The 15,692-nt window shown below is 42.1% G+C and overlaps 1 protein-coding gene across 1 annotated transcript in view; it reads right to left on the reverse strand.

The window, feature by feature from the left end:
• tweek (transmembrane protein KIAA1109 homolog tweek) overlaps nt 1-15,692 on the reverse strand; it is an 839,779-nt gene that overhangs the window by 666,227 nt on the left and 157,860 nt on the right. The window contains 5 exon segments of the mRNA XM_080283669.1: nt 1,027-1,230; nt 2,505-2,738; nt 4,324-4,446; nt 4,750-5,040; nt 9,433-9,612. Of these exon segments, the coding sequence (XP_080139795.1) occupies nt 1,027-1,230; nt 2,505-2,738; nt 4,324-4,446; nt 4,750-5,040; nt 9,433-9,612 (1,032 nt within the window).

Raw genomic sequence — 15,692 nt, forward strand, 5'->3', positions numbered from 1 at the left:
CTTTGTCACATGCTTTTTCCAGATCCATGAATGCCATAAATACCTTATAGTCCTTCTCACAAGACTTCTCTCATATATATATATATATATATATATACATAATATAAGTATGTATGTATGGAGGTATTTAACAGAGCTCCAATGTTTTGTAGGGCTTATTAGAGAGGGACATAACCCTTAATTCTTCAAGCTATCTTACAGCAAATAAAATCATCTGGAGGTACCATGAAAACCTCAAAGAATACATCATCAAATGACTGTTATTTTTGTTCTGGCCTCAGGCTCATCTGGACATGAACCCAGTGGATTGCATGTTGAAGATGCCCTTATCCAAGAGTCTGCCATCTTCCTTTCAAGGGATATTGAGGAAGCTGAGGGGCATTTTTAAACTGGACAGCTGAGCTATCCAGTTATAACAGTGCCACTGCATGAAAGCATCCCTCTCCACCATCATTCATAACAATGACAAGAACATACACTTTATATTTTGCTCTCCTCCTCCCTCTCTCCCCTTCCACCTCACTTATAATGCCTCCTTGTCAATCTTTCATTCAGCATTCTCTCCACAGGACTGAATCATCTCAGGGCATTTCTAACACTTTCCAGTGCATCCACATCAACACAGAACTACAACTTACAAAACTGTTGATCTAAGTAACAGGGCTTCGGAGGTTCCCCACGTACATCTAGACTAGGTACGTAGCCTAGTGACACTATTATTATTACAATATACACTTTACAATGACCTTTTTCTGAATAACAAACATAATAACACTGACTTTTTTCTGAATAACATATATATATATATATATATATATATATATATATATATATATATATATATCTATATATCTATCTATCTATCTATATATATATATAAAATCTTTACATCAACCCATTTCTGAATAACCACCACACACTTTACACTGGCCTTTTCCTAGCTAACAAACTCAAAACTTTTCTGAATAACAGGCATATGCTTTACTATAACCTTATCTGAATAACAAATACAAATTTCACACTGACTTTTTTCTGAATAGCTGGATCATGGGGGTTCCTCATGTACATCTGGACTGACTGCTTGGACTGATGGCCTGAGTAAAACTGCAAACTGATGCTGTCAAGGCACACTGAGACCAAGGACACACAAGTAAGGTCACGGATGTTGTCGAGGGCTGAGAATGATATCACCTCTTCTACGACTGAGGCCTGAAGCAGTGTCACATTTACCTAGGAAAAAGGTGACATGAGTAACTCTTTGGGGAAATTAATATAAAATAAAACAAAACTGCCGAGGCCTGAGAATGAGGTCACCTCCTCCACAACAAAGGCTTGAAACAACATCACATTCATCTTCAGATGATAAATGTGAATTATAAGAAACTTTATGGTGTGTCATCAACAACTCCCCAAGGAAATAATTTTCAACAACAAGCAGCAGCATTAACAACTGTATTCACTTTGGCTCTAAAGATTTCAGAACATTTCTTCCTATACAATTTATTTTGCACATTACACCGTAACCCCTTCAATACGCAGCATGTTTTTACAGTTTATGCATGTTATTTCCACACAATTATATTTAGATTGCAAAGGCTTTTCAAATGGAAGGAGTTTGATATAACCTTCATTAACTCAAATGGCATGTACTTAAAAATTGGTGGAAAAATACATCATCAGAGTGATGGGTTTCACATCCTCTGGTATGTTACTGACACATTTACTTAAAGACAAATGTGATTCACGAGTAACTCTAACTCTTCCATTCTGACACAGTGTGTTTTTTTTTTTCTGTTGTCTCCAGATGATTTTATTCAATTTACGGGAGACTTTAGCTTTGGCCTTCATTAACCCTCTTGCTACTAGGGGGATCTATAAACTGAGTAAAATCATCTGGAAGCAGCAAAACTATGCTAATAAGGCATTAAAAAGATACTGTCTGGATCCAAAGATTTAAAACAAATGTATCACTGAGTAACGTTATGTGACAAGAGAAGCCAATTCATCAATAACCCCCTGGAGAATGCCTGCTAGTCTAGTGATCAGAACATCCCACTTGATGTGATGGGCTTGCTTAGGTCCAATCCCAAGAGGTAAATGGAGTTTTTTCTATCATGTAATGCCATAAAAGGAAGAAGGCTAGTCATGTAATGGAAGACAGCAGCCTAGCCTCATACTCCTACACCTCAAGGAAAGTGATACTGGAACTTGCTGTTACCAATATTTTGTACCATACATTATTATTTTTCCTATCTTCAGCTAGTTGTATTTAGCTTTGGAAAGATTTCTGGAACTGGGCGAGTTAGATAATTATAGGCTTATTTACCCAGCCTTCAGCAACAGAGATTCTTGTTAAGCTAAATAAAAAGAATCTGGTGGTAGCGAGAACACAATACAAAATATCTTATTGAATTGAAGGGGCTAAAGCTATCCAGATGACCACACTGAACTATGTACCCAAGTAAGCTACTGTACAATGAAATATGGCTGCATACTGAACTAACCCTTGGTATGGTAACCTGGCCTTGCATCTGCTGGAAACAGCTCTCCTGGTAGGTGGTGCTCACAATGGCTGATTGTTCTGGGGTGCCTGCTACCTTTTTATCCCTCAGCCGGCCCCAGTACATGTACCGCTTTTTCTTGAGGGTGTTCTGGCCGGCCACAGTGGACTGAGCGCGCATGTGGGCCTGGTTAATGATGGACAGTGGGTGTAGGCTCTCCATGACAGGAGTCAGGGCCTGCAGGAATAACAAAATACCACATTATACACTTTTTACACTATTTTAGCCTAAAAATTCCAATTCTCCATCCTGCATGCAGAGCTGTAACAAGAGACCAACACTAAACTATGGTATTAGTCATGACGAAGTGCTATGGAAATGATGCAGAATCACAGTATTGTCTATTCTGGCCCTGAGCTACATGAATAAATTGCAAAAGGATCAAATCTGAATCAAGTTTATGTGAAAGAACTACTGTGTCTGGCACTAATTAGAAAAAAAGTAACTGAGCTGTGGTGACTAGAAAAGGTTAATGGTAATGGTGGCAATGTAATCCCTACGGTTCTTGTGACTCCCACTCAGCTAAATCAAATAATCTAAACTCTATATGGGTCTTATGGAATGGAATGGAATGGAATATGAAGTTTAGGCCAAAGGCCAAGCACTGGGACCTGATAGGTCATTCAGCGCTTTGATGAGAGAGATATGAAAGACGATAGTTTAAAAGAATGAGTATAAAAATTGAGACAACTACAATAATCATGCAACTAAAATCGTAGGTAAAATGAAAACAGATGTAGTCAGCAAGCCCTAAAACATAACTATGACAACACCAATCACAGCTTGCAGTATAGCCCTGTCTCCTTTAAAAATGCCAGAAGGCTAGAAACATTTGCCCTATTACCTAAAACAATTGATAGGGATCCCCTATTTGTTAAAAATTTCGACCGAGAGCGGGCATAGGTCGGACAGTCCAATAGGAAATGTCTGCAAGTTGTTGTGACTTGACAGATGTCACACTGGGGTGGGACCCCTCGGTCCAAAATGAACCCGTGAGTCAAACGCATATGGCCAATTCGCAGCCTAGTCATATATGGGTCTTATGGAGGCTGCAGTACCAACACAAAATACAACCTGCTGACAGCCCATCATGCCTCAGTGCGAGGCAGCCTCTCACACCACAGAATGCTCGCCTCACGCACCATACCATCACAACACAGACAATCCTTCAACATAACATCAACAAAAGTTCTCTAGGAGTGCCCAGCTGGAGTGGCTGGTTTCCTGCAGTTCACTGGGCTCATGACCAGATATGAGCCTGGAAAAAAAAAAAGGGGGGGGGGGGCCCTCTAGCACCTCTGAAATCAATTAACTTTTGCATCAGGCATGTAAAAGTTTTTTTGTACATATTTATTGCAAATTATAACTACACAAAAAAAAGGTTTAAATTACACGTGAAAGAATAATGATAAAAAAGTGTGATCCACGGCTAAGAAAAAGGGCTAGAAAGCCTCCTAAGCTAACAATAATACTATTATGGGCCTAAGTCATGGCAAGAAGGCTTATTTCTCAAGATGAAGAACATTGTGATCTTTCATAGGTACATCAAAATATGATAATATTGGAGACACACACCTTCACGTGGCGACACTGATATAACTAGACAGCTCCATTACCCAGGGATACAAATGCCCCTCATCTCCCTTCCTGCCCTCTAAAAGGATGTAGGAGAAGGGCAGCTATGACTTGCAGTCCAGTGGGTTTATATCAGATGAGCCTAACGCCACAATAACAACTTGGATAAAAAGAGGCAACAACAAACCTCAAGGAAGAGCTGTGCTGATTCAAGTGCCATAGGTGAAACCATGATGTCCACATCCTTCTTGAGTTTGATGACCACTGTGGTGCGCGTTGTGTTGGCATCGTACACACCACCAACCACATCCTGACAGTGACCACATCATTAACCAATCACATCCTGACAGTGAGTACATCATTAACCTGGGTGGATGCAGGAGTGCTGTATCTGCTGCCTGGCCAACATCCCAGGTTTTTCACAATGAGATCAGTATGGTAAATCAGTTCAATAGGTAGAAATGGAACTATAACCTCTTCAATACTATGACATACTTTTAAAAACTCTGATGTTGCTCCTTGCAAATTATTTGATTTGACACAATATATTTAACCTGAATTCAAGGGGCTAAAAATGACATAAAAAGGTGACAAATGCAGTATGGTCCAGTGCTCTTACTTGTGGCTCTTCATGAGGCTGCTGCTGCTGTTCCTCAGACTGTGCATCTCCCCAGGTGAATATGGGTGTGTCCCAGGAGTAAGGGTGTGAGGGTGTGCGTCCTGAGGGAGGGGGAGGGGAGGGGTGGGGAGGTATACCATGCCGTCCACTCTCCACCATGCGGATGGCAGTGAATCCCTCACTGATTTTCTCCAGTACAGGGGTGAAGCACTCCGGGGTGTTGTTGGACTGGTCATGCCGACGGCAGAAGCTGGGGATGGGTCCATCCCAGTTCACACAACGCAGCTGTCAGACAAAAGCCAACTGACTGTTTTTGCCGACTAACATCTACACTATATTATAAACAAAGGCCTCATTTTATTTTGCATGTTCAATCTGGTGACACATACATGTACTTTATTATATTTTACCCTTGTTGTCTCCAGGAAAGTGTTAGGGAAGAATGCCTTCATGTGGTGGTACTGATACAACCGGGCTGCTCTACTGTCTGGTTATACAAATGTCCCTCAGCTCCTTCCCTATTCCCCAAAAGGAAAATGGTGGATTACTGGAGAAGTGCAACTTCAGCCAGCAGTCCACCAAGTTCATTACCAGATGAACCTGGGAATACAAAAACAACAACAAAAACAACTCCTCTAGCCTGACAAGGTTTTCAAATCCTTTTCTCCTCATATGATGGCCAGGTGTGGAGGGACTGGAGAGTATTTCTGACAAGTAACCAAGGTGACTCAAATTTCATGCAACCATGATTTAGTATTAAAATTGTGGGAGCAGCCTAGTTTGATCAGATGAATACAAACAAAGCTTTTTTTTTTATATACCTCCAGATTCTTCAATTCAGTAGTTGTAGTAGTTGTTCCCTAGGCAGTCTGACCGAACTGCCCCGAGTCCCTTAGGAAGGCCATAGCCAAGACCAGGCTTTCCCAAAGAGCTCTCAAAGAGTGTATGTTGTGTTGTTGGCAAAGGTGATTGTGTGCAATGCAGTCTTCCATAATGTGCTTAATAGTATGGGATGCTGTGTTACATCCTGGACAGGCATCAGCAATGGAGTCATCCAGCCTCTTCTGGTAACTTAAGAGGGCTGGATGGTGCCCACATATCAGCCTGGCCAGGTGGACCGTGTCCTCAAGAGGGAGATAGGATTCAGAAGGGTGGATGTCAGGAGGTCGTGCATGCAGCTGTGTGTTGTCTTTCAGTGACTGAATGGAGTGGCGAGTGATCTGAGTGTGAATATGCTTCTGGATGCTGGTCTGAGGTGAGTGAGGGGGGAGAGATGACAGTATTTGTGTATGATATCGTGTGCTAGGTGTTGTTTTGATGTTCCATGGTGTGGGTGGATGTGCTGCCATGCAATGTATTGGATGTTATGGGTTTGTGGAGGCTGCAGCAAGAATCTGGGTGCCTCTCATGTCTAGATGATCCTTGACTTTGAGGACTTTGGTTTCTTGATGTAGGTGGTCTGTGGGTGTAGTAGCTGTGCAGCCTGTGATTACTTTTAGGGCCTTGTTCTGTATGGTCTGTAGAGTGTTGTACTGTGTTTTGGTGAGGTTAGGAGCCCCGGCAGGGATTGCATAATTCTTCACTGAATGTATGTATTGTTTGTATACTGTGGTGGTGGTTTCTTTGTTGTGTCCAAATGTTGTATGGGCAAGTGACCTAAAGGCATTAGGTCTTTGTGTTATTTTATTTTTAATGTTTGTGATGTACTGTTTAAATGACACTGATGTATGTTACACCAAGGATTATGGGTGTGTGTTTGTGTGGTAGGGGAGTGTTGTTTATGGTGAGGTGTGAGATGTGACTGTGCTCTGCTGTCCAGTTTGTGAGATGGGTCACTGTAGATTTGGTTTGGGCTATTTTGGGCCTGTTTGTGGTGAACCATTCATGTAGTGTGTTAAGGTAAGGTTGGAGGATGTGTGCAGCTGTGTTTGTGTTTTGGTGTGTACATGTAAGTGTTATATCATCTGCATAGGAAGCTATGTGTATCTGTGGTGTGTGGGGTGTGGGTATGTTGTGCATGTATAGGTTAAAGAGTGTAGGGGACAAAACAGATCCTTGGGGGATGCCATTTGTGAAGTTTCTGATAATAGAAGATTGATTGGCAAATGTTATGTGTGCACATCTGCCTGCTAAGTAGTTTGCCAACCATTTTTTTGTGTTATTGTGCATGTTTGTGTTGAGTATTTTGTTTGTGAGGTAGTGGCGGGGGATGGCATCAAAAGCTCTGCTGATGTCTAGCGTGATTAGGAGTGTTCTGTGTGGTGGCCTAGCTGAATTCATGCCATCAAAAACTCTCTGTGTAAGGTCTGTAAGAAGGGTGTTTGTGGAGCGTAGTAGCCTAAAGCCATGTTGTGATTGGGTTTGGGGAATGTGCGGTGTGACTAGTTGTAGTACCAGCTGTTCAGTGACCTTAGAAGGGGTGCAGAGGAGTGTGGTGGGGCAGTGTGAAGAAGGTAACGTGGGGTCTTTGTTGGGTTTAGGGATAGTGATGATAATGCTATGTTTCCAGATGCTGGGTATTATGTTGTGTGAGTAGCTGTAGTTTGATATGTTGATGAGTGCTTGTATGACTTGTGGTCCAAGGTGTTTAAGGCGAATGTTGCTTATGTTGTCTGGTCCGCAGGCAGATGAGTGCTTAAGGTTGCTAATGATGTGTTTTGTCTGGTTGTAAGTGAAAGTTGTGTAGTCTGAGTCTGTGGGGAACTGTCTCTTACGTCGGATGATACGTCGGTCTTCGGGATGGGGGTTTAGATGGCTGACTTGTGAAAAGTGATTGATGAGAGTGTTTGCCTTTTGTTTGTTTGAAGGTATAGTGTCTGTTGTTGTGATGGCAGCATGTGTGTGTGTAGTGTTGCTGTTGGAGTGTGTGATGCTGTTTAGTGTTTTGTAGAGCTTACTGGTGTTTGTTTTGTGGTCAAGTGTTTGGAGATAATTATTCCAGTTTAGTGTTTGCTGTTCTGATATTTTATTGTTTATTTGATTGTTGAGTTCTTGTATTTGTTGTACGGTGTCTTGTGTATGGGGTGTTGGGGAGTGTCGCAGTGTGTCCCATTCTCTGATGAGACCTTGAATTTCTGGTGTGTGTGTGTGTGTGTGTGTGTGTGTGTGTGTGTGTGTGTGTGTGTGTGTGTGTGTGTGTGTGTGTGTGTGTGTGTTTTTATGTGCTCGACTCTGGGCATAGGCTTCTCAGCCTGTTCCCAAGGCCCAGTAGTCCTCCTACATATCGTATACCTCTACATGACACCATTTTGGCGCTAACACCCACCGTCCATATTGAATACATGCTAGGGCTGTCTCATACAGGACTGGTGTACTGGTATTAACGGGGGTATTTTTACGACATGTCGGCGGGTCTTCTGGTAGATCGGTAAAATCTGCTGCAATGAAATTCAAATCCTTAAACTGTTCCCTGCACCAGCGGGGATTTGAACCTGGGTCCGGTAGGACCGCAAGCCACCTCTCTACTGATTGTCTCTTTCTGTTGCCTCTAGGGATGTGTCTTTTGTCTGCGTTTTGTATAATTGTACTGAAAGTGTGCACAGCGATGTTGATGTTTGTGATGGGTGTACTGTTTAGTGTTTTGAAATGTTGTTCTGTTTCAGTTGCAAAGGCCTCCCAGCTGGCTCTCTTATAACTAGTGTATGTGTGTCTGTGGCCAGCTGGGATGATTCTGGTTTTGATAGTGATGATGATTGGGAGGTGATCTGAACCTAGGGTTTTGACCACTCTCCATGATGTAGTGGGAGCGAGGTTTGGGGAGCAGGTGATGTCTGGGGATGATGGGAGGAAGAGGGCTTGGTGTGGGATATGGGTATGTTGATCTAGATTGTTCAGTATGAAAAGATGGTCTGTCTGGGATTGTAGTACCAGCCCTCTGTCTGTGTCAGGGTTGTTGACATGCCAGTTATGGAGAATCCTGTGAATGTGAAGAGGCTGCTGGGGTTTGTGTCTAACACTTAACCATAGTTGGTCTGCTGTTAAGCCGAATAAAACTATATTCCATTAACAACACTATATAATAAGATAACATTATACTAAAGAAATTAAAATAGAGTTCTTAAGGAATAAACGAGTCCTAGTTTCTAAAAATCATTTGTGAAAAACATCATGGGCATAAAGCCTGTTTGGCTTCTTTGTCTTGCTTCTGAATGCAATCAGTTCAATGGTATGCAAGCTAATCACATTTAAAGCTCATAACTTTGCAGTAACTGCCCACCTAGTATCAGAACCTAGGGGTACTGGAGAATAATACTTTCATGCAGTGGCATCATTATGGATGGGTGGCTTCACTTCCCAATTATGCAAACACCCCTTAACTCCCTCCCTATTCCCCCAGAAGAGAATGGTGGACTGCAGAAGGGCAACTTCAGCTTGTAGTTCACCTGGTTCATAATCAGATAAACAAAGGTACACAACAACAACATAGATAATCATTGAACATAATCTTGGCAAAAGATCTCTGGGAGCTCACAATTTAAGTACAGTACCAAGTTTCCTCCAGTCCAATGGGTTCACATCCTCCTCCTCCTCCTCCTACACTACAACTACAACTACTACTGCTATTATTACTGCTACTACTATTACTACCACCATTACCACCAACACCACCACTACTATTAATATTGTTGTTGCTGCTGCCAACACGCAATGTCAAAATTTGGCGGCAGTTATACCTACCTGAGTCATATGGTTGATGTATGATGACATAAGGAGGGGTGACTCAGTGATAGGTTTGTTAAGCTGCTTGTGAAGGTCAACCTGCGCGTTGTCTTCCTGGGATGACACAGCTGAAATGAACGACGTGCTGGAGATGCTAACCACCTCAGAACTGCTGTCACCACTGCAGTCCAGCGATGCCTGGTAATGATAAAGATAATCATGATGACATTGTTACGTTTACTATTATTATTATTATTGTTATTGTTAATATTATTATTTTTATTATCATTAGGTTGTGGTAGGTGGGGGTGCTCACCATCCACTCACTAGATGTAGTGCTGCTCTCAGGTGTCTGCTCTTTCCTCTCCTCCATCTTTCCTTCCATTCTTCTTTCCTTCCATTCTCTTCTGTCTTTCTTCATTTTGTCCTCATCTTTCTGCCTATGGGTGACTTCACACTCCCTCTTCTGTCTTTCTTTCCTTCACTCTTTCCTCTTCCTTCTGCCTCTGGGTGACTTTACACTGAGTGACAACCCAAATGGTTTCCATTACACCAGGAAACCATTTACTGTCTTGGGTGGTAACCATGTAACCAAATTTTGGCGCCTGGTGGTTTAGTGGGTAATTATTGCACTCCAATTGGATTGAGCCGGTAAAGGTTTATATCCATGGGGTGGTTGGAGTTTATTGCTCACGTAATGCCACTCAGGAATGAGTGAGGCTGGTCACTCTCATCTTAAATGCCGGGACCAACTGCCTAGCCCCGGGCTCCTACGCTCCTCATGGGGCAACGTAGGAATGGATGATGGATGGATGGATGGATGGATTATTATTAGGGAAGTCAGGTTTATTAAAGCCAATAGTTTGTTATATCAGTGGGTCCCCGTCCGAGGTGGGATTTTAAGTATATGTTTGAAAATAAATGACTATAATAGCATATTCCTTTTGTTTTTAAAGGCCCCACCATGCTTGCATGCATCAGCCTTGGTCACCTAATGGCAGCTCTCCATACTGTGTGATCTATGGCAGCCTCCCTATTCAGCCCCTTATCCCTGAGGTAACACTGAATGACCTTGTCCCAGGTCTTTTCGGTCTACTTCTCACAACCCTACTCCTAAAGTTACGGTATCACTTCTCACTTTTTGCACCCAACTGCCATCCCCCATCCTCTCCACATGCCCAAATCATCTCAATCTACCTCTCCTCATCACAACATCAATACACTCCAATCCTGTCCTCCCTCTTCACACTTCCATCGTAAACCTAGCATCCCCAGGCCTAGCACTCAAGGAAGCACTGCACATCCACTTAACCATTGTCATTTTTGTACAATTTAACTTGCGAATATCCTTTATACAAAGGAAAGGGGGAGAGAGAAGTATGTGGTAACCATACGGATATTTGTCTTCTTAGTGTGACTGGAAAAATATATGGCAGAATACTTACTGATAGGGTTAGGCATATAACAGAGAAGTTAGTTGGAGAAGAACATGGGGGGATTTAGGAAGGGAAAAGGGTGTGTAGATCAGATATTTGTTCTAAGATGTTTAGTGGAGAAGTATCTAGAGAAGGGAAAGAAAGTGTATGCTGTCTTCATAGACTTGGAGAAAGCATATTACAGAGTAGATAGGCAAGGCATGTAAAAGGTATTAAGAATATATGGAGTGGATGGAAAATTGTCGTGTGCTGTGAAGAGTATGTACGAGGGAGCTTGAGGTGAGGTGCGAGTGGATGGTAAGGTGAGTTCTTTGATCTAAATGTGGGACTGAAACAGGGATATGTGATGTCTCCATGGCTGTTTAATATATTCATGGATGGGGCTGTAAAGGAGGTGCAAAGTAGGGCAGTGGATGTGGGGGTGGCTCTAATGAATGAGGATGAGGTGTGGAAGATTCCGGTGTTACTGTTTGCTGGTGATACAGTGTTGTTGAGTGAAGATGAATGGGAGTTGCAAGGTTTGGTGAATGAATTTGGGACAGTGTGTAAGAAGAGGAATCTGAAAGTTAATGTAAACACGAGTAAAGCTATGGCGTTTGAGAGGAATGAAGTCACAGAATGCACAGTGAGGTTGGATGGTGAGGATATGGAGAATGTCAGTGCATTCACATACTTGGGTAGTGTGATGAATAAGGATGGATGTTTTGGGGATGAAGTGCTTGAAAGGGTTCGGCAGGGAAGGAAGGTTGTTGGTTCACCGAAAGTGGTGATAAGAAGTAGGGAGGTGAGTATGGAGGAGCATATGGAGTGACACGGAGGGACAGGTTGATGAATGAAGAAGTGAAAGAACGTTGTGGGGTGGATGTGGATGGGATTGAGAAAATTAGGAGAAATATACTGAGGTGGCTTGGACACATGGAGAGAATGGAGAATGAAAGACTGACTAAGAGGTTGTAGGTAGGTGAAGTGGAGGGAGGGAGAGGGAGGGGGCGACCGAGGATGAGAAGCGAGAAAAAAATGCTCGTTGACACAATGATGGTCAACACAACAGTGAGGTTGGGGCAGACAGGTACGAGATGTGGGTCATGTGGGTGGGTTTGGGTCACAGAACCCTAGTATCAAGTGCCAACACACAGGCTGCAAACAAATGTAACCATCTAGACCAGGGGTCGGCAACCCTAGGCACGTGAAGTGCTATGCTATGGCACTCAACGTGATCCAGTGTAACAAAGAAAATATTGAAAATGCAAAGAGAGAGAGAGACAGAGAGAGAGGTGGGGACATCCTTTCTTATTAAATCAATTAACACTGTCGCTACAGTGTTAAAAAATCTTACCTGACACGCAAAGTGGCGAAAAAATTGGCATTAATAATAAATTGGCACACCATGTTCAAAAGGTTGCCGACCCCTGATCTAGACAGTGGATACCTAAAAGGAACCACTTTGTTTCCCCTGTATATCTGAGTGATATTATTTTTATTAAATAATTCTGTAAAGGAAGAAATTAACTGCTCTTGTTATTGTAAGACTGTTACCTCCCCCTGTCTTAAATCTCAACTCTACTGTACAACTATTACTGTTTGAAGACTGTGGTAATCATCAAGTTTTGCCAATACCATTAAGATACTGCATGCTGTGTCAGATGTTCTGAGGTGACATTTGGTTTATACCTCAACAGAGAGACTACCAAGAGAACTCTGTCCTTGGTAAGGCATCTACAAGGCAACATGCCACCTCTCCCTCTCTTATGTACATTTCCTCAATAAATAACCTTTACATTTTCTGCACACTATTGAACTACTGGAGTATAAAGAAGGGAAGAGGGACAGAGAGAATAAACAGAGCATATAACACTACTACCTAAATGCCTTACAATCTGCACCCAGGGCATAAGGAAACAAGAGGAAAAAATGACCAACTACAACCAGTGCTGAGACAATAAAGAGAGAGGAAACTATGGTCTTTTTACCCTAACTAGGCCCTGATTTTTGTCCTCTTAGAGCTTATTTCACATATCTGAGGGACAGAATAATACAATGCTATGGCTGTACATCCTTTTCATAGCACTTTTTCATTACTAACATTATATTCAATGATTAACCTCTTGTTACAGCTTAGTATTCAAGAAGAAGAGCTGCCAATTTTAGGCCAGGTTATTGTACAAAGGGTACGGTAAGATCTTTCTATATAATAGAAGATGAACCAAGGAAGGAAAAACAAATAAAAAAATGACATCTGTGAACAAACAGCCTTTCTACAATAGTGTCTACAGTGACACGTAATGGATGATTGCTGATAACTGATGGGAGCTAACTATAACATAACTAAAGTAGACAGCCTTTCAGTTGTGAGATGCTGGAAGGGTTGTCTGACTGTGGAGGACTGGGTGACAAAGAGGCAATGGGATTAAGGAATCTGATTGCAGACAGAAACACTGGAGCTCTTTTAGACTCATCATAAACCACACCCTATTTCCTACTGATATGTGAGTGAGTTTGATCCAGAAACAAAATAAGCAAACCATAAAAGTACGAATTCTATCTATGTATCAAGCTATTGCCAAACACATTAATCTCATAAGTGTTGGCCACAAACAAATCGTCTCCACACCGCCCTGTCCCCCGCCACTTCATTGTCCTCCCCTCAGCTCACTCCCCCCCTCATATACCTCTTCATCCCTCCACCTTATCCTTGGCCTCCCCCTCCCTCTTCCCCCCTCCACCTCACTCATATACATTCTCCTCAGTAGTCTCTTGCTCTCTCTCCTCTCTACAGGGACAAACTACCTCTATGTATTTCTCCTGATACTTTCTATTACATCCACAACCACACCACAATGCTCCTTTACTTTCTCATTTGTCAGTCTGTCTCTCCATGTAACTCCACAAGTTCCTCTCACATAACTCATTTCCACTACTTTAACTCTTGACTTGTGTCCTTCCAACAAGGTCCAAGCTTTGCTCCCAAATGACAAGGTTGGTATCACAATACTATCATGCAGCAACTTTTTTACTTCCATGCTCGCTTCCTCATTTCTTATGACTGCTTTCAAAGAACCAATGATCTTTCTTCCCAGTTGTACCCTTTTAAGCACTACATCCTCCAAACTTCCATCCTTATTCATCACTCAATCCAAGCACTTAAATGCACTCACATTTTCCAATTCCTCATCATCCAAACTCACTGTACATTCAGTGAATTCATTTCTCACAATAACCATAACTTAACTCATCCTTATATTCACCTTTAGATTCCGTTTCTTACACACTCTCCCAAACTCATTCACCAAGCCTTGCAGTTCCCCTTCATAATCACTTAACAATCCAGTATCATTTGTAAACAACAGTACAAGAAATTTCCAAACACTGCCCTCTCTCATCAGGGCAACTCCAAAATCCACTGGCGAACCTTGTATCACTATTATAACCCCATCTATATACAAACTGAACAACCATAGAGACACGACACAACACTTTCAATCCAACATTCGGATAGAAAAATTCACTCAGTTCACCATTCACACGGACTGCAGCATTAGCACCCATGTACATACTCTTCAAGGCATTACAACAGCTTCCCATTTACTCCATATATTTTTAACATTTTCCACATTCCTTATCTATTAATTCTGTCATATGTTTTCTCCAAATAAATGAAGGACACATACAACTTCTTTCCTTTCTCTAGAAACTTTTCCACTAAAGACCTAAGGATGAACATCTGATGTAAACACACTCTTCCCTTCCTAAAACCTCTCTGTTGTTTTCCAACTAATTCTTCTGTTATTTCCCTCTGTCAGTATCCTACCACATACTTTTCCTATGAAAATAAGAAGACAAAAGCACCTATGATTACCACAAAATTCTTTTTTTCCTTTTCCTTTGTACATGGGAATAATTATACCTGACTTTCAATCCTCTGGGACTCTATCTTCCTCCCAGACTAATCTGCACATCTCCCATAACCACTATACTACTACCTCTCCCCAGTGCTTCATCATTTCACCACAAATTCCATCAATTCCTGGGGCTTTCACCATTTTGACTTTCTTCACTGTTTCCACAACTTCCATCCTATTGATTTCTTCATCCCATCTCACCTCCCTCCAACTCCCAGCCATTCCCCCAGCCACTTATACTCACATTACTTTCATTTGCTATGTTTAACAGTTCCTTAAAGCATTCTCTCCATCCGCTCACTTTTTCTCCCTCCATCGCTAGCAATCTACCATATTTATCCTTCACTCCCTTACTACCTTCTTTATCATCCAGTCTAACTCTCTTTACCTCCTTCCAGAACATCTTCTTACATTCCCTCCACTTTACACTCAAATTCCTTCCAAATTCCTCATCCACTCTCTTCTTACTCTCTCTTACTAATGTTTTCACCTTTCTCTTCCTCTCTACATATAACTCTGTTTTCCATCTCTTAACTTCCTCCATGCCTCTGTTTCCCATCCACTCACTATATGCACTCTTCTTTTGCACCACAGTTTGTCTCGCCTCTTCATTCCACCATGCTGTTCCTTGCACCCCCTTTTGTCTTCACCCCACACACCACCTCATATGCTGCACAGATTTCTTCTCTGAATATCTTGCACACACCTTCCACATCCCCCATCTGCTCCAAATCATATTTACCCAATCTCTCCTCCACTTCTCTCTAATATTCTGCCTTATTTCCATCCTCTTGCATCCTTTCTACCCTTCTTGTATGGACTACTTCCTCCTGTCTTACCGTCCTTCTGTTCATCCCCTGCAGTTGTACCTCGGCTTTTACCACCAAGTGGTGGTCAGAAAGTCCATTCCCCTAACCTCTGTATGCACTTGCATCCATTACAC

Source organism: Coenobita brevimanus, chromosome 98, assembly GCF_032717465.1.
Source record: "Coenobita brevimanus isolate Jiangsu-jjx chromosome 98, ASM3271746v2, whole genome shotgun sequence".
NCBI lineage: Eukaryota > Metazoa > Arthropoda > Malacostraca > Decapoda > Coenobitidae > Coenobita > Coenobita brevimanus.